Here is an 18,012-nt window from a genome sequence, read left to right on the forward strand (position 1 = left end):
TGCCTAATCACCTTTTAATATTTGTGATAAAGCCTCTCATTGTAATGGGATTGAAAAGCCAAAAAATTTAACTTGTGTTGTTGTCTTTGTCCTGCAGAATTCCCTACAAGCCGACTTGAAATGAGTGCTGTTGCAGACATTTTTGATAGAGATGGTGATGGATATATTGACTATTATGAATTTGTGGCAGCTCTTCATCCAAACAAGGATGCATACAAGCCTCTCACAGATGCTGACAAAATTGAAGATGAGGTATATTTTCTGCTTTCTTAGGTTGCATTCTGTTCTCCTGGAGTAACTTTTTACAAGAATTTGTTTTATTTTCACTCCTATGTAATTTGAAGTTTACTAGGCACACAAATCTTTAGAAATGTGGTATTTACAGTAGTTGTCCTGTTGTGGTTTTTTGCAGGTTACAAGGCAGGTAGCGAAATGCAAATGTGCGAAACGGTTTCAAGTGGAACAGATTGGGGATAACAAGTACAGGGTAAGTCTTTTAAGGACCTCAGTTCTCTCAGCTGTCTTCATATGACACGGTTTACACAAGGAATTAGGCTATATGAATTCACAAAAGTCTTGAATGACAATTATACATTTTCTTTAAGATTGTCAAAATTTTTTATGTCTTGTTAGAACATATAGACTAAAAATATGGAAAATTGCTGCTGCTTCTCTTTCTTTTCACTTAGACTACTGAAGCTGTTTTCAATCAGGAATTTTTAAGAGCTAACTGCACACATCCATACACATGCATACGTACAATGTCTCCTCAAAAGCCGGTCTTTTTGCCTGGATACTTTAAGTGTTTAAACTATAGCTGATTTTCTATTAGTTTCATAAAAACAGTGACTGATATTTTCTTGTGGTATTTGTCTTGTACTTCAAAAATCTTTTAACAAAGTGTATTCAATCATTTTTACACTCTTTTGTCATTTTATTGGAACACGCATACTTCTGAAGTATAAGCGAAGTGTTAGATAGCTGCAGAATGATTTTAGATCTCAGAAAAATAAATATCACACAGTAGAGAAAGATCTGCTACCCCTGGATTCAATAACCAGAACAATTTCAGGTAAAATATGCAATATTTGGCTAAGAGAGATTAATAAGTACTTGTAGATTTTAAGAGACCACAGAAACAGCAATGGGAAGGAAATGAAGGCCTTGAATATTTTCCAATATTCAGTCTCTGGATGTCTGGCTACCTGCTCATGTCTTAAGTAGATACCTTATTTAGAATGTCTAATGTGTTAGTTTGCATGTGTTCTAGAGTCATGTAGAGAATTTCCTGTAAACTAATCGTGTCTTTCTTCCATTTTTCATTTCTTATCAGTTCTTCCTGGGAAATCAGGTATAAACCAGTGGAATGTGTTATGAAGTTTCTTTTTTCCCTTTTTTTTTTTTTTTTTTTTTTTCCCCCTTTTCTAACGCATAGTGATTTAAGCTTGCAATGGTCAGTCTTCTTGCCATCCTTTCATTTTCAGCTAATTCATTGCTGGTCAGCTGTGGTATTTCTTTAAATGCTATGGAGCATTCCTTGTCTCAGGATCCCTCCTCTACAATCCCTCACCTGCTTTCTTTGGCCATTTTCCTTGTTAAGGATATTACTTTTAAAGGAACCAGATAATAGTCAGCAGCAATTCCCATAGCAAAAAAATCTTGAGCATTTAAACTGCAGTTGTAGAGATTACGATTATCTAATCAATTTTGAGTTTTATAGTCGAATCCTTCAAAATTCTGTTATATCTTTTTAGGCCATTCGATTAAGGGCTAATCATGGTAAACAGACCCCAGTGTTGTATCACTTACTTATTGCAAATTGCACAAAAAATACTTTCATCTTTGCAAAAAAGGGTACAATCTCTACACAATCAAGCAGACTGATTAAAAACCTAGCTGATTGTTGTTATTTTATGTACTAAGACAGTGAATCATTAAATACATATTTTGGAAATAAGCAAAATAAAACTGCTGTTCCCATTTAGGCTAATCCCTCTCCCAAAGTGTTTTCAAGGATCTATGGCAAGTCTATAATGTATCGGAGCTGTGTTTAAGAATACCTTGTGTCAGCTGGGTCACTGGTGAGTCCTCCCTCAGGAGGAAACACTACCCAGCCCTTACTCCTGTGCTACACACTGATAGACAGCTTCCTGAAGTGCTAAATTGTATCTGCCCCATAAGAATGGAAACACCTTATGCACATCAGATATCAGATACTCTTACTGTCTTATGCTTTTAAAAAGGCAATAACAGATGTAATCCATTCTGGACACGCTAGTGTTAACAGCAATAGCCATTTTAAATCTCAAGATATTGAAAATGTGGGTGCACTCTTGTTTACTAGCAGAGACTATTGAAGTGTAGAAGAAAGTGCAGAGCAGTGGATAATCTTGCCACATGCCTCAAGCAATATATCTAAGCAATAATTTAAAATATTTTCCACATATAGAACAAGTCTCTTTTTGAAAGAACTGTTTGAAATTATGTTAATCCTCTTATCTGTCATCTGTACTCTCAGATCTGGGAAACATAAAGCATTTCTCGAGAGCATCTAATTCTTACTGATGCAGAACAGCACCTACAGGCTATTGTTAAGAAGAGGCCTTTTTGTAGCTTAAACTCCCTTATGCTTTTACCTCTGGTTATTTTAAACAGTGTTAAAAACTGTTTAAAGAAAGTTGGTATCCAGGCTACTTTAGGAAGGAAATCAACTGAGTTACCATGAGAAGAAATGCCATGATAGACACTATTGTATTACTGTGTGACTTTCCAGCCCCACTTTCTGAATTAACCGCAGCTAGGTGGGCAGTTTCCACAGCGCACTGTATTTGACCCTTGGTGTGCTTGCCTGATGGGGTCTAACTGACTAATGAGTCTGGGCCAGGGAAAAAAATAAAGAAAAGAAGGAAGATACTATCTTCAGAATTGCTAGAAAAACTTTTTGGTTGGAACAAGCCAATGAAAATAAACAGCATCAATTTGAATGCCATTTTTAAAAAAACTTTGATCTATATATATATAAAATGGTTGTTTGTTTGGCACATATTGAATGCATTATTAAAAAGTCCTTACAATAATGCTCATGTGAATGTTCTTACTTATAACAAATACAATTTATTATTGAATTAAGAAGCAAGCTTTTCTTTTGTTTGGTTCCTAAAAGTAATATTCCTTTAAACTTATTCTCTCTTCTTGGCTTGAGTAGTTCCAAACAACTGAAGTCATCTAACAAGTAGGGAGCATGTTTGTTGTGTGGTTTGTTCAGTCCCCTCACTGGAGCGAGTAGGTACAGTTGAATTATGGCCAGCCTTCTCCAAGGGTCAGAGATTCTCCCAAAGAGGTGCATTCGACTCCCATTGGTTTGAGTGAGTGCTCTGCATGTTTCTGTGAGTGCACTGCACTTGGCCTGGTGATCTGGTATCAAAATACTTTAGTACTGCTTTCTAAAAAGTACTGAATTCTTCTGGTTAGTTTTCTTGAGATTGTGAGGTCAACATTTTGGTCCTGCTTTCTTTGATCAGAATTTGAGTGAAGGTACCGCGTACAGGTCTTGTTACACAGGTTCCGAGAACGAAATATACATTAGGCGTGGCCATCAGCCCAAAGGAAGAATGGACTCATAAAGGATCTTAGTCTGAAGCAGATTGTTGTGCATCTCTGAACTGTGAAGAACCTTGATGTGTAGACACAGGAATGACAAACATAATGATAGTTATTAATCATTCATTGCTTCTTTAATGTTCCCTTCCCCACATGCACCTTGCTATAGGGAAACAGTGTCAGCACAGTAGTGCTATACCTGAAAATATTCCCATAGATGAATCAATTGATAGAACTGTGCAACACTCATAACACATTGAATTTCCAGACCATATACTGATTGTGTGAAGCCATGCTGCCTTCCTTCCGGCTGACAACATTAAAAATCAAGACTGTTGCAGACGAGTGTTTGCTTAAGATTTTACCAGTGAAATAATGCAAATAGGTCTTCATTAATTTGTACAAAAGCAGACTGTAACCAATTAAATAATGTACTACTAATTTTGCTTCCTTTATGACCTCAGACATTTGAGAATCAAGCATAGAATTAAACCTGAGTTTCTTTGTTACCATCTTGCCATCTTCTTTTGATTAATGCAGTGCCATCTGATTTGAAATCTTAACAGCTTTAATAATCTGCATAAATAAATTGATTTTTTTAGCATTTACTAATCATTAAATATCAAAATAAACTTTTTTAAATGTCTGATTTTTTTTAACCTATCAGTGTTGAGCTGCATCTGAATGACTGAGAACCTCAGACTGTCATTTGATTTTCATTCCAGTTTGGTGACTCTCAACAACTGCGCCTCGTTCGTATCCTAAGAAGTACGGTCATGGTCCGTGTTGGAGGTGGCTGGATGGCACTTGATGAGTTCTTGGTGAAAAATGATCCTTGCCGTGGTATGTATCAGAACTGTTAAAGACTTGCAGCATATTATTTGGATGCAGTCACCATTCATTGTCTCAAGATGAGATTGATTTGCATAAAATACCAGTTGTTGTAAACATCATCTCACTAAATGTCACGTTTTTGTAAACTTGAAATCACATGGTTGAGATCCTCTTCAGTTGCACTGATGTATGTCTGGAATAACTGTGGTGTCTTCTGCACAGTTCCTTCAGTGTTATAGTGGTGTAAGTAAGAACTGATAGAGTTTATGGCACGTAAGCAGCTTGTATGACTTGGCAGAAATAGCACACAGAAATGTCCAATAAAACCATCTCAGCAACACAATAAATCAAAATAAGGCAGTTGAATTGATGAGTAACACCACCATCACAAAAAACCCTGGGCAGTGACTGTTCCCAGTCTTTCAGTCTCTATAATCTTGTTTTTTGCTTGGCATCTTCCCCAGAAGCACTCTGTAGAGCCCTGAGCCTTATACAAAGCAAGTGGAAAATGTTCTGGTCTGGAGGAGGCTGTGCTCCGGGGGAGCAGGGAGTGCTCTGTCACTGAGCCCTCCAGGGCATTGCATCAGTTGTGCTGTGTTCTCAGTACACAGCAATGGAAAGCCCACTTCTGCGGTGAGATGGTAGCCTCTGCCTGGCACTGTTCTTGGAGAAACAGTTGGAGAGGAGCCATTTGTGAAGGGAGTGGGAGATACACAAGTCAAATAGCAGGCAGAGTAGCAAAACTGCAGGAAGATTATAATGTTCACTATCTTTACAGTCACCTGATGTTTTGTAGCTCGGTAATACCACCCTGTTACCTAGCAGCATAAAATATACTGCATTTTCACTTCTTAGGAGTTCTGTAGAATATAATAATAATCATCCTCATCAATATTGTAATAGCATGAGAACAGCACAGAGAGGTTCAGGAGAGGCAAGTGACCTAGTGAAGACAGTGATATTGGCTGTCCTGTAGACCTTACTCCAATGTCAGCCTTCTCATGCAGCTTCTACTTTGGGACAAGTTTCTAAACAGCTTGATACAGACCTTGAGAGGGTGGAGACATTGTATTTGTAGCAGCTGTCATGCTAAGTAAGGGATGTTAAATCCAAAAAGAAGCTACCACAAAACCCTGTTAAATCCAAAAAGAACAAAACCCTGTAAGGATTTTCAGTGTGTCACTAAGGCCGAGAAACCTTTGTCTATGGGCTTAAAAGGCACCCATAAAACTTCTTATCATAGTATCCTAAAACTGATGTCATTATCTTATGATGACATATGTGACTTTTTTAGCAGGGTTAAAAACAGTCCTTTTGCTTACCAATGTATTGCATATATTGTTTATTAAATGTAAGGGTTATATTATATTATTGGTGTTACTACAGGTCTACCTAAAATTTAACACCTGATTTTGCACTACAGAAAAGTCATTTATGCCTGCAGAGTCATACTTCTTTTATTGCTTTCTGCTTCTATTGCTCAGAAGTGCAGGGTAGTAGACAACAAAATGTGCCTCAGAAGGTGTAGCTTCATTGAAGGGTTAACTTGGTTAATTCTGTTATATACCAAACATTTTTCTTAGGCCTATTGATGGGTAGACTGTTACAATTCATTCCTAGGTTGACTGAGAGATACAATACTTAATAATTGTCCAATTCATTTATTGGAATTCCTTATTACAGTCCTCAGTATTGTCTATAGTACTTTATCCCTTTTTCTTGGGTATGTGTGAGCAGATGTCAACACAGTGGCTCTAAAGAATACTGTTCTCTGTCAAATCAGCATCACTGGACGTTGTCCATTGGTACCTAATCCTTGTCTGGTTGAAGTTAGTGAAGCAGGTTCAAACTTTTCCTAAACCACTTCACCTAGCAAATTTGCATTTCCACCAAGTGCTCCTCATGTATTCAGATAAATCACATTGCAAAGAACTGTTGTCATAAACAGCTTTAAAAGTATTGCACCTAGTAATATAAAATCACTTTAGCTTATATTACTTATATTCTTTATGTCAGCAGATAAATACTGTTGTTACACAGGTGTACTTGGGACTGTAGCCGAGTCTGTCCCAATGCCATTTCTTTTTTGCCTAGGAGACCTTTGAGAACTCACCTCAGAGCACTTAGGGACAGCTTTTGCGCAAGTCCTGTCTTTTGGCCTGGTGCTCCAAGTCTCTTGCATATGCAGCTGCTGTACTTGATTTCTTCTCCTGCTAACGATTTTCTTTAATGTGACCCATGTCCTGTGTCATTTTTTCTAGTTCATCATCACGGGAGTAAAATGTTACGTTCGGAATCAAACTCTTCAATTACCACTCAGCCTACTATAGGTTGGCAAACCCCTCTCTTTGTCTCCTTTTCCTCCTCTTCTCTCTCTTCATTTCCTTCCTGCTTTTTATATATATATATATATATATACACACTTTTAACTATATGCTTCACCCATCATATTTAGCTTAACATGTTCCTACATGGGCTGGTGCTTTGCAAGCTAATTTTTTGACACGCTTGAAGAGTGTTTCAAAAACAATTGTCATTCACACTGACACAGTTAAATGCTAACATGTCTTGCATTTATTCATGCAGAACATTCTCTCATATGTGTGTCTGTATGTGTGTGTGAGTGCTTAGCCACCAATTACCTCATCATAGTTTGGGTTTTATGTTCATCATTGCATGTTGCCAAATTACATAACTTCATAGTTTTGAATAAATATATTTGCTGCTTTCCTGTAATTTGTATTTAGCTGTTTCTTCTAGAACATCCAAGCAAGTATTATTTATTATGAATAGCTGTAGAGTTAGCAAAACTGCCCATCAGGTTGTGTCTATGTATTAATAGTTGATTGATTAACAATGATTTAGCACGTTGAGCATTCCATTATCACGCTGACTTCCTTTGACAGTGGTTCATTCCTGCTGGCATAAAGTATTAGAATAAGTGAGTTCTGCACATAACTCCTCTGTGTCCAAAATAAATGCATTACACAGTAATGCATTTTATTTATTGTTAAAATGTGTTGGAGTTGGCATGGCAAAAATGGCAATAAACAGCCTTGTGACAACTTTCATATCTGACTCAATGAACACCTTTCTTTGCAGCTAAAGGGAGGACAAATGTGGAGCTGCGTGAAAAATTCATTTTGGCAGATGGTGCCAGTCAGAGCATGGCAGCTTTCCGACCAAGGGGCCGTAGATCACGACCCTCTTCAAGAGGTGCTTCTCCCAACAGATCTACTTCTCTGTCAAGTCAAGCTGGCCAGGCAGCTGCCCCACAAGCTGTTACTACAAGTACACCGAAGGTAAGGAGAAATGTACAAAACTGCACTGGTTAATGAATGGGATACAGATTGAATTTTTGGGTTTTTCCTTGCTCCAGTAATATTGGTGCTTTCTCTAGCCGATGGAGAAAAAATATCTCCATTTTATTTCATAGTCTGGGGAGGATCTGAGAAGTGTTTTCAATGTGTTTCCTCTACTGTTTGTTTGCAACATGGCAGTAGAAAAATTTCTACATTTAAAGTGCCCCATGAGCTAACCGGCAATTTGGGAATTGCTCAGAAAGATCAACAAACCTCTCCATTTCATATGAAAAATAAACTCTGTCATGTCTTCATTTTAGAACATTTGTCATTAACTCTTTCTGCTTAGTTTTTATTTCTCCTGAGATTTGATTTCCCTGTAAAAGCCTGGGTATCCTTCTCCATGACATTGTTTTCCTCTACTGTCCTTCATATTTTGATTTACCATTGTTTCATACAGACACCACATCATTTAACACGCAACTATGGTAAACCATGGTTGACAAACAGCAAAACATCAACTCCTTCTAAGCCACCAGAATCCTCAGACTATCAAGGGTCATCTGCAGAGGTACAGTAAGGACAGAAATTCTAGTCTAATGACTTCCTTCACTAAAACTGTCACTTCACTAACAGCCACTAGAGTTTCAGTGCTTCACAGCTGCAACATCTGTGCATATTAATACATTGTCTTTATTTTAAACCTTTGTCAAATTATTTCTTACCTTTTTTCCCCCCAAGTTTTTTGGGGTTTTTTATGTTATATTTTTCATGGTTTTTTAATTTTAGGAAAACTCAGCCTCAATGAATTTGTCTAAAGCTCAAATGGTCAATAAATCATAAAAGTATGGAATGAAATGGTTGAGTAAATGTGAGAAAGTACTTAAAAAAAAATAATAAAGCATTTAGTGTACTTTGCAGGTTTCTTTCCTAAAATTGTTTACTTTGAGTTCATGAACTGCAAGCACAAGATTAATAAATCATCATCCCTAGTGCAAAATCACTAAATAAAAAAATACCAAATCAGTGAAGAAGATGGCACAAAAATCTGAATGTGATATATAAATCTTTACAAAAACTGAAAGTTTTGTTCAGGGGGTAGTGACCAATCATTGCTCTAACAGGATAGCTATTTGATGACTTAACAGGAAACTAGCATGGCTTACATGGAAATTGACAGTATAGCAATTAGTATTGTGCTGACAATTAGGCTGTACGACCAAAATTTGAAGGGGGTTGGAGCCAAAGTGTTTCCTCTAATGTCATTACAGTCAGTGAAAAGATTGCAGCTGGATCAGGCTGCACACTGATGTGTCATTTGTGGGAGTTACTCTTGCCCTGGGTTGGATGGAAGGCTTGTGGAGGAGAAGCTTGTGCTACCACCCCCTCTGTTGTACCTACTTTTCACAAATCTGCACTTTGCTGCCTATTGCTGTTCATGTGACACCTTCTGGTGCAAAGTTTCCATAACCTCAGCATGGCTTTGCTCAAAGATGCACAACAAACTTCTCCCCCCCTCCTTCTGTGCGTGTTGTGCACACTGTAGGTGTGTCTGTGGTTACAGCGCTGCAAACACACAGGGATGTTGCTTAGAATGATTAACAGCACAGAGTTTAGTCAGTTGTCAGTTTCTAATATATTCCTGTATTTTCTTTCATCTATTAGCTGGTAACTGCAGTGAAAGATTAATTGATGGTACATTAAAGGGTTTATAGACATGGAAAGGTGTTGCTTTCATTGAATTACAATGACAGGAAAGCAGCTGGCCTGATTTCATATGGGGGCACTGTATTTCTTATTTGCTCTTCCAACTGCCAGTAGTTTCAGTGAGTTTCTTTTATGTAAACCAGTGTGGTTTAAGATTATAAATGGAATGGTTAGGGTGGGGTAGGTTGCAGTGAATTTCTAAGGCATTCTGCAGCATTTACTTCCCAAGAGAGGAGTTATTCATTTTATATGTGAACTGTAGTTCAGCTTAGGTGAAAACTGAAGAACCAGCTAGTTTTATTTTTTGCACTGGTGATTCTATCCCAGTGCCTTGCCCAGAGTGCAGCAGCTTCAGTGGAGGTAACTGTTCCCTTTCTCCTTATCCTCCCAAGCAGTGTCTGCATAGCAGAGGTTCCCAGGGCATGGCTGGCTGTATGTCAGGCACTGAACTCGGCTTTAACGAGGGTTTAATGTTGTGAGCTGCCCTGTCAGAGCCAGCAGGTTGTCTGCTCTGCAGCATCTCAGCGCTCTTTTGTTCAGAAGTGCCAGAAGTGGTCTGAACTGGCAGCTGCCAAGCAAGCTCCTGCCAGGCCTCTGCTCTGTTCTTAGCTCAAGGCAGCTTCCAACACACTCCTCTGCATCTTGGTTTTCAGTACCTAATTCTGCCTACAGTCGTATGGGGATCAAAGGCACACAATACAGGATCTTGGGATCCAGGCCACTCCACAAACTGCCTTCATCACGGCACTGGTTGTTCTTATTTTTGGATATTTATGTAGTGTTTTTGTGTTAATTAAATTACTATGAATATGGTAGTTTTCATCTTATTTGCATACACCTCTTATTTAGTGAGTGATATGCATTTTGAGATCTGAGGATTCCATTTTTGTGGCTGTGAAAGAAATTTTCTGATTTGGGGCAGATTGTAAGTCAAGACTCATTTCAGAAATAAGAAAGCAGACAGGGTAAGACTGTGTAGTAGAGACACTGTAAGACAGTATATTGACAACTGGAACTTTTAAAATTAGTCCTATCCCCCTTTTTTCTGGTTTTTTTTTTTGGTTTGGCTTGGTTTTATTTCCTCCTAGCACAAGGTTTTTAAAACTTGGTAGCCTTGTTTCAATTTTAAAAATATTTTCTTCACCTATAACTACAGACAGAATGGTGGAAAATCAAGTTATGCAGACATAAAATCTCAATATGTACCATCAGCTAATCTTACAGGCTTGACTAATTATAAGAAGGTAGCTTTTTTCTTTCTTCATATGCCTTGAAATACACTCAAAGATGCTAAAATGTTAAGCAGACTGTTAAAATTATTTTTGTTGTTGTTTTACATTTGGACTACTTCAAATGCAGACTGCTAAAGGAACATTCTAAACTTCATTCTAAACTTATGAATAATGTCTATAGTGGCTCAAACCAGTATTTCAGATTCACAGTGAATGTTGTTATGATGATCATATTCTAAGCTATGGAGCACCTACTACCAGTCCTTATCTTCAGTTAAAAAATCATTTGTTTGTTGTGTTTTGTTTTGCACAGGGAACACCAATTCAAGGAAGTAAACTCAGACTGCCAGGGTATCTATCAGGGAAGGGTTTCCACTCAGGAGAAGACAGTGGCATCCTGTCAACAGCAGCTACCAGAGTCAGAGCTCAGTTTGCAGGTGAGTGAATTGACTTCAGAGATTGATCCACCACTTGCTTTGTTTTCCAGCTGAATATTTAAGGTCACTTTAGGGTTCAAGGGAGATGTCAGAAGAGTGGGAAGGAGTGAAAGTCCTACTGTCTGCCCGTTGCTGAGGGCGCACATAATCAGGCTCTCCATTCACATGTTCATCTCTGGATGTGCAAAATCATGACTGCAATCTCTTGACAGTGGTACCTCCAATGTATCTGCCCAAGGAACTAGGGAAGAAGCACTTACTTAAAGGATCCAGTTCTTTACAGTATTCAAATTATTCTCCATTGTGTTGGAGCTAAGGGGTCATTTACTCATGACATGTCCATTTCTTTTGAAAGAACTGCAGGGAGCAGCTGTAGGTGGATTTAATGGAATTAATATTAATGGAATATCCCATAGAGATTTTTAAATCAGTATACAAAAATAGAAAGCAGTGAAGCTGTGCTCTTCCAGGATGCTCAGAGCAGCTCAGTGTAAGGGAGAGGGCTGGATGGTTAGAACAGAAGATAGCTCTACTGGCTTTCCCTCACAGCTTAGGGCTCTGCAAAACATACTCAGCGGTACTGGAAAATCCTGATCAAAGAGTACATGTCTTTTAAATTACAGGTGATTTGAAAAACGAGCCACCTAAGATTTCAGTTTCAACACAGTGTTCTTCACACATACAGGGAATCAGATTTGTGAAGATCAAAAATACTTAATAAGTAATTGGAAAATTATGAAAAACCACATTAATTGTTTTCTGTTTAAGATTCCTGGTTGTGTTTTTTTTCTTCATGGCACATTGTCTGGGCAGGCTTTTACTTACCAGGCTTGCTGAGAGCTCATCTTCTCAGCCCTTTGATGGGCAGGATGTATACTTTGCCCTTGTTTAGCTGCAGCTTTCATCTATATGGGTTTTAATTTGTTTTAGAAAAGAGGGGTACACATTTAAAAATAGTGGTATTCATTTTCATCTCCAAGATGCCTATACTTAGAAATCATGAATGCATGAAGAGACCAGGTACTGAATTTTTTTTTTTTTTTTTAATTAATAGCTGAGAAAATGGCAAGGGAAAGAAAGGCTCTGGCTGTTGAGTGAAGGTACAATGCACATCTAGTAAGTCAAGAAAAGCTGCCAGGATAATGCATTTTTAATGAGATGTGCTAGTGATGAATATGTGTCAGCATTTGATCTTGCATTTGCTTCTCTTTAGTGTAAGACAAAGCATCATTTAGCTTGCCTGGCAGAGGTCTAAATTTTAGTTTGTGCAACGAGGAATTTTTGGGGTTGCCAAAGACCTAGGAAAGGACTTTTCCATCCTTACCTTTTATCCTGATAGTTACCTTCTCTCTTTCTAGAAACCAGAAGAACTCCAAGCAGACCTGGTAGCCGAGCAGGAAGCAAGGCTGGCAGCAGGTCAAGCAGCCGCCGAGGCAGTGACGCATCTGACTTTGACATTTCAGAGATCCAGTCTGTGTGCTCGGATATGTCAGAGACTGTTTCTGCTACAAGCAGACCGACACCCCGAGCAGGTTCTCGGCCAGGATCAGCCAAGCCTTCTAAGATTCCAACTCCCCAGAGAAGGCCACTAACCAGCAAATTGGACAAGTCCTTGAAGAGATAATATGATTGGCTCCATAAAGGTCTTTTCCTTTTGCATTAAATATTTAAGTTCCTAAGATGTAAAATATTATGTAGAAATTATTGTGAAATATTGCAAGAGGTGGATTTTTAATTCTGCAGATGGCCTTATTTGTGTATTTGTCTTCTTATTTTATGTGTATAATTTTTGTCAGATTCTTTTTTGTTTTGCCATATCCTGTGAGAAGGGGAAGAGTTCTAATGTAAACTAACAGTTGTACACAGTAACATGTAGAAAGTACACTAAAATAATTGCCGAATGTACAGTGTACTGAATGTACAGTAAGTCTCTGCAACCTCAATAAAAAAGGCCTATCACTACGTCATTAGTTAACAGTAAAGGATACCTCATGATTTTTCTTTAAAAAAGAAAAAGAGAATACTAAAAGCCAAAAGACACAATTACACATTTTGAGCTAACTAAACAAACACTAAAGGATGTATGTCAAAACTACTAAGGAATACAAACACATTCACAGTACCCTTATTTATACAGCATCTCCCAGATAACTCACAGAGTTAATTAAGCACTTGCCAATAATATGATACTCCAATACCTTGCAGCATTTCTGTGCCATTGCTTTCAATGAGGCCAGACACATTCTGGATATCTGAACTATTATTCTGTAAGAATATCAATATAAAGTGCATTCATGTAAATGTGAGGTTTTCTTTTGCTTGAGTGGATGGTAGCACTGTATCATTGAACTCATTTTGTATCAAAGCAATTTTGCTTGCAGAAAGCTCAGAAATAAACATGTCCCTTAACTTTATTTCTATTGTATTTCTTATTTCACAGGAAGGTAATTTTCTGTATTATGTTCTAGAGCACGTACCATTTCAGATGACCAATAATTACCCTAGGAACACAGGCTTTAATGTTATTTCCCATTATCAGCTATCTGATTTTGGTTAGCTACTGTATTTGTTTAATAAAACACTAAATTGCACATATCAGATCATATGAAATTATATGTAATTATTGTGTGTCGACAATTATTTTCTCATATTAAACTGTGTCATTTATATACCATGTATAAAAGTCATAGAGAGTAATTCACTTGCTCTATTAGTCAGGGAAACATTTTAGCTATTCATGGATTCATTGAAAGGATTGCTAATAGTTCAATTTCACTGGAAAAAAGGTGCAGCTTCAAATGGGAGTGCTGTAGCATGGCTGGATAGATGCTGTGGTTAAGTAGTGACAGAATCCCTAGAAATTTCAAATGTCCTTTGATGATATCAGAAAGACCTGGGTGGGATTTGGCCAACATGGCAGGCCAAATATCTAAACCTGACTGTTCATATATCAGAAAATGCCGTACTTTTAGTAGAGGAATTTTAGGGGAAGACTGGATAATGGCTAACTGCTGACACTGAAACAGAAGCTTGGTTGATCCCATGAAGGTGCTGGTGAAACCTGCATTTGCTGCTAATGCTTCTGGCAGTATTACTAAGAGGATGTTGTCTCAGTTGTCACAAGAGCTTCCTGCAGACTCACAAGTTGACTCACACCATCAGTTTGTAAGAAACAGATAAACAAAATAATACTCAAAAGATAATTGAATCAATCAAAACCCACTTGCATCAGGATTTCCTTCAACACAGACTTGTACAAAGGTTTGTAGAAAGCCATCACCAACCAGTCCTACCTGGCTTGGGAATCAGCACATGTGTTTACCGATTACTGAAGCATCGGTCTCTGCTGCGCTGCTTTATCTTTCCATTTTTCACCTCTCCTACTGCTTCCATTCATCCAGTGATTGCTTTCCTAGAACATTAAAATAGATCAGGATGACTCAGTGCTTTTTGAAACCCCTAACACCCTTGGATAGGTTTCAACATTTACAGGTGACAACTGAAGTATCTCTACTTGTAAGCAGGAGAAGGGAAAAGGATAGAATTTAGGCACTTGCATGGATAACTTGGCTGTAAGAGGTGATGGTGCCCAGTGTGATATTCGTGGTGCATTTTTTTTAACCACAAGACTGGTGTTCAAGGATGTAGGGAGGACAAATCTAACTCCTTTGCAAGAGTACAAACTTAGTTCAGTACCTTGTATCCCAAGAGCAACCTACTACACAGGAGGTAGTGTTGGCACTTATTGAAAGCACCTTTTATATTGCAGTCTTAGCTCAAATATATTTTTAATGCTTCATTAATTATGCAACTTTGTGGAATTTTTGCATGACTACATTGTAACTTTATAGAAATATTAGAGAGGTGACCAGCCTCTGAGAAATCCAGTGCCAGCTAAAACCAAAGGACAAAGTAGATTACTATGACTGTCTAGTGATTACAAAATGGGGGAGGATGGGACTGGCGAAGTGGGAAAGTTCATTTATTGGCTGGAGAGAATCATCCAGTGTCAGAAACCAATTTAATAGTAAATTAAATAAGACTGGGAATTCAGTTAAAAAGCCTAAATCTGCCTCCAGATGTTACACCTTAACTTCTTCCAAAAATTAACTGCTTTAGGTTGATACTAAGAGACTTTTCAAAATTCTGTTCCCTGTGATAAAAAGTTCATACTGACAAAAGTCTGAAAATAAACAATGGATGCTCTGTGCTTCTGTGACCCAAGGACAAATCTGCAGAATTTGTGGGAAAGGCATACTGTGAACATACAACAAAGTGATAGGTAGCTCAGTTGTAGTGAACTATTTTTGTAAAGAAAGTATTCAATTTCCGTCTATCTGTAATTAAAAAAACTTTTCTACTTTGGTACCAGCATAAATGGGAGATGAAGGTTTAGCCCTACATGTACATCATCACCTTATTCAGTTGCATGAGGTTTTATGTAACCTCATCACTGGAGATGCATTTTTCACCCTTTTATTACCTTATAATGACAGGACTTGATCATAAATTCACCAGCCTGCTTGGTGACCGTGAGTTGATTACAACTTAGTGTGGCCTAGACTATTATACCTGTTTGTTCTGTGATTGTCCTGTGCCAGTGAAGGAGCAGAGGTGATGGGCAGGGAAAAAGGGCTGGACAGCCAATAGCTATGGGAACCATATTGTTAAGGGAATAATGTATATTTAGCACTTGGAAAAGCTGGCTCAGTTCTAGGTTCCTTTACTTTTTCATTTTCAGCTTTCTACATTTCTGTTTTTCTGCCTTCAAAATGGGAAAGTTTCCACAGAATTTTCTGAAATCTGATGAAATCTGTAGTGATCTAGTGATGCCTCCTGGCCTAGGCATCCTCAGATTCAGTTAAGGTATGTTGGGAGCTTCTTTCATTCTAATGCAATAGATGACAGTAATTCAGGCTTTGTCTCCAGCACATCTCTTCACAAAAGCATAGGAATGGTGCTATATTTAATCTTAATTTTAAAACTAATGCGTTTCATCAAAATAAACTGATGCAAGCAGCTATGCCATACCACAGTGAGCAGCAGGGTTTGGACCCATGGTTGCCATAGCAGTGACAGTGCTAGCAGCACCCCACAGCTTGCACACGAGACACGGGCTGTAGTGTTAAGTGTGTTCCTCAGAGTACGTGGCAAGAAGACGCATTGCTGAGCACTTGCTGTAAATGTTCTGTAAATAACCACAGCGATGGAAAATGAACATTGCCTGGCTCGCTGCGTCTCAATACAGCTGCCCCAACTGCTTCCAGGTGTTCCTGGTTCTTAGGCTGTTTGGTAGCACCTGAGCTCATCCTGGAGTGGTGGTATTTAGATAGATGTTTGGTCTGACTGTGGGTTATAGGAGGAAGTGGTGATGTTAGGATCTTTATATACTTGTGCATGGTGAGTAGGCTTTTAGAGAAGAAAAAGAAGGTGCTTCCCTAATGAAACTTGTTTTCTCTGCTGAATTTGAATAATATGTTTGCAGACATGGAGGTGGGAGAGATGGTTGGCTTGTTTGCTTGCTTTTTTTTTCAATAGCGCAGGTAGGTTACTCATCTCTGTGGAAAAAACAACTTCTACTTCCTGAAAACAGGAACATTGTAGAGGAAAAGGGAGCTCTTCAGAAATGGATAGGGCAGCATCTTAAATTCTATGTAACTTGCACAAAAATGCTGGGTGGCTGATGGTATTGAGGTATTTTCAAGTTCTCTGGTAAAGAATTGTTCAGAGTTTTGCTGTTGCAAATGAAGTGGTATCTGACCTGAAGCTAAAGGAATCTTGAGGGTTGTTTTTTCATAGTTAAGTAGTTCTTCTGAACTGAAATTATTTAAATAGTCTGAATTGCAGCTTGGGGTGCTCAAACTGTTTTTTCTCTACTGAAAGGTTGAAGGAAAGTGTGATGAAGGTGAATTGTGTAACTTAGCTGGAATCCTGGCTGAGTAAGGATGAGAGTGTTAATACATGTGTTATTAGCACTTGGATGGTTGAATATGAGTAAAAACCCCAACCTATAAATCAGGCCCTGTCAGCATTTACAATACTATTTGTTCTGAGAGGAGGCAGATGGAGTGGTGATAGCTTTGTCCTCAGGGAAAGCTGATGTGGAGCTTTTTGTGGGGGTCATGGCGATCTTTACAACATTTGGAAAATTATCCAATACCATTTATTTTTTTTCCTCTTTTTGGGGCTTCATCATGGCTCTTCCAAATCTTAGAGTCATAGGATAATTTAGGTTGGAAAAGACTACTAAGATCTTTCTCTTCTTTAGGCAGAACAATAGGAACCTCTATGAAAGAGTTTGCAGTATCTGGGCTATTTTTAAAGATAATGCATTCACATGATAAAGAAATATCTCTGTATTTAAAAAATGATTTAAAATGATTAAAGTATATGACAGGACGTGAGTGGGGATGAGACAAACAGGCTTGTAAATATGAAATATTGAGGAAGTCCACATTTGCTTATCAGAAGAGGGGGTGTGGCTTTAAGCAACACTGATTCGAAGCTTTATAGACCAAACCAACAAAAGAAGGTAATCAGTACTAGGTAGTGCTCACCAAAGTCTGAAGTAGCTAAACTGCTACTTGGAGTCCTCTTGTCTTCTATGAGCATGAGAGGACTGAAAACTGTCTAATGTATAATGGATGCCCTTTCCAGAAAGGTACCAGTAAGCTTGGGAAAAGTGATCAGTTTAGACTTGGAAAAATGATAGACACAGTAATAAATGAGATAATATTATAAGCCTGAATAATTATACTATGGAAGAGTTGGCTTTGCTTTTGGAGGGATGTCATGCCTTAGAAGCTGCCTGAAACTCCCTGAAAGGATCAGTTAATGTGGACAAAGGTTGAGATTGACCACATGGCTTTGCAAAAGAGATCAGTAATTCTCAAAGGAGTG

At 38.2% G+C, this 18,012-nt stretch overlaps 1 protein-coding gene across 12 annotated transcripts in view; it reads left to right on the top strand.

The window, feature by feature from the left end:
* The window catches only part of DST (dystonin), a 258,304-nt gene extending 244,778 nt beyond the window's left edge, over positions 1 to 13,526 (top strand). For 8 of the 12 annotated variants that reach the window (XM_082277170.1, XM_082277160.1, XM_082277168.1 and 5 more), the window contains 9 exons: positions 98 to 252; positions 413 to 487; positions 1,334 to 1,351; positions 4,326 to 4,443; positions 6,696 to 6,764; positions 7,537 to 7,736; positions 8,197 to 8,307; positions 10,989 to 11,112; positions 12,471 to 13,526. In XM_082277170.1, coding sequence (XP_082133296.1) covers positions 98 to 252; positions 413 to 487; positions 1,334 to 1,351; positions 4,326 to 4,443; positions 6,696 to 6,764; positions 7,537 to 7,736; positions 8,197 to 8,307; positions 10,989 to 11,112; positions 12,471 to 12,736 — 1,136 coding nt within the window. In that variant the 3' untranslated portion in view covers positions 12,737 to 13,526. The remainder of the gene's footprint in view (positions 1 to 97; positions 253 to 412; positions 488 to 1,333; positions 1,352 to 4,325; positions 4,444 to 6,695; positions 6,765 to 7,536; positions 7,737 to 8,196; positions 8,308 to 10,988; positions 11,113 to 12,470) is intronic. The other 4 variants (XM_082277169.1, XM_082277162.1, XM_082277165.1 and 1 more) reach the window with 2 other exon arrangements.
* The last annotated feature ends 4,486 nt before the right edge of the window (positions 13,527 to 18,012 follow it).

The sequence above is a fragment of the Coloeus monedula genome, assembly GCF_965178545.1.
Source record: "Coloeus monedula genome assembly, chromosome: 2".
Lineage (NCBI taxonomy): Eukaryota > Metazoa > Chordata > Aves > Passeriformes > Corvidae > Coloeus > Coloeus monedula.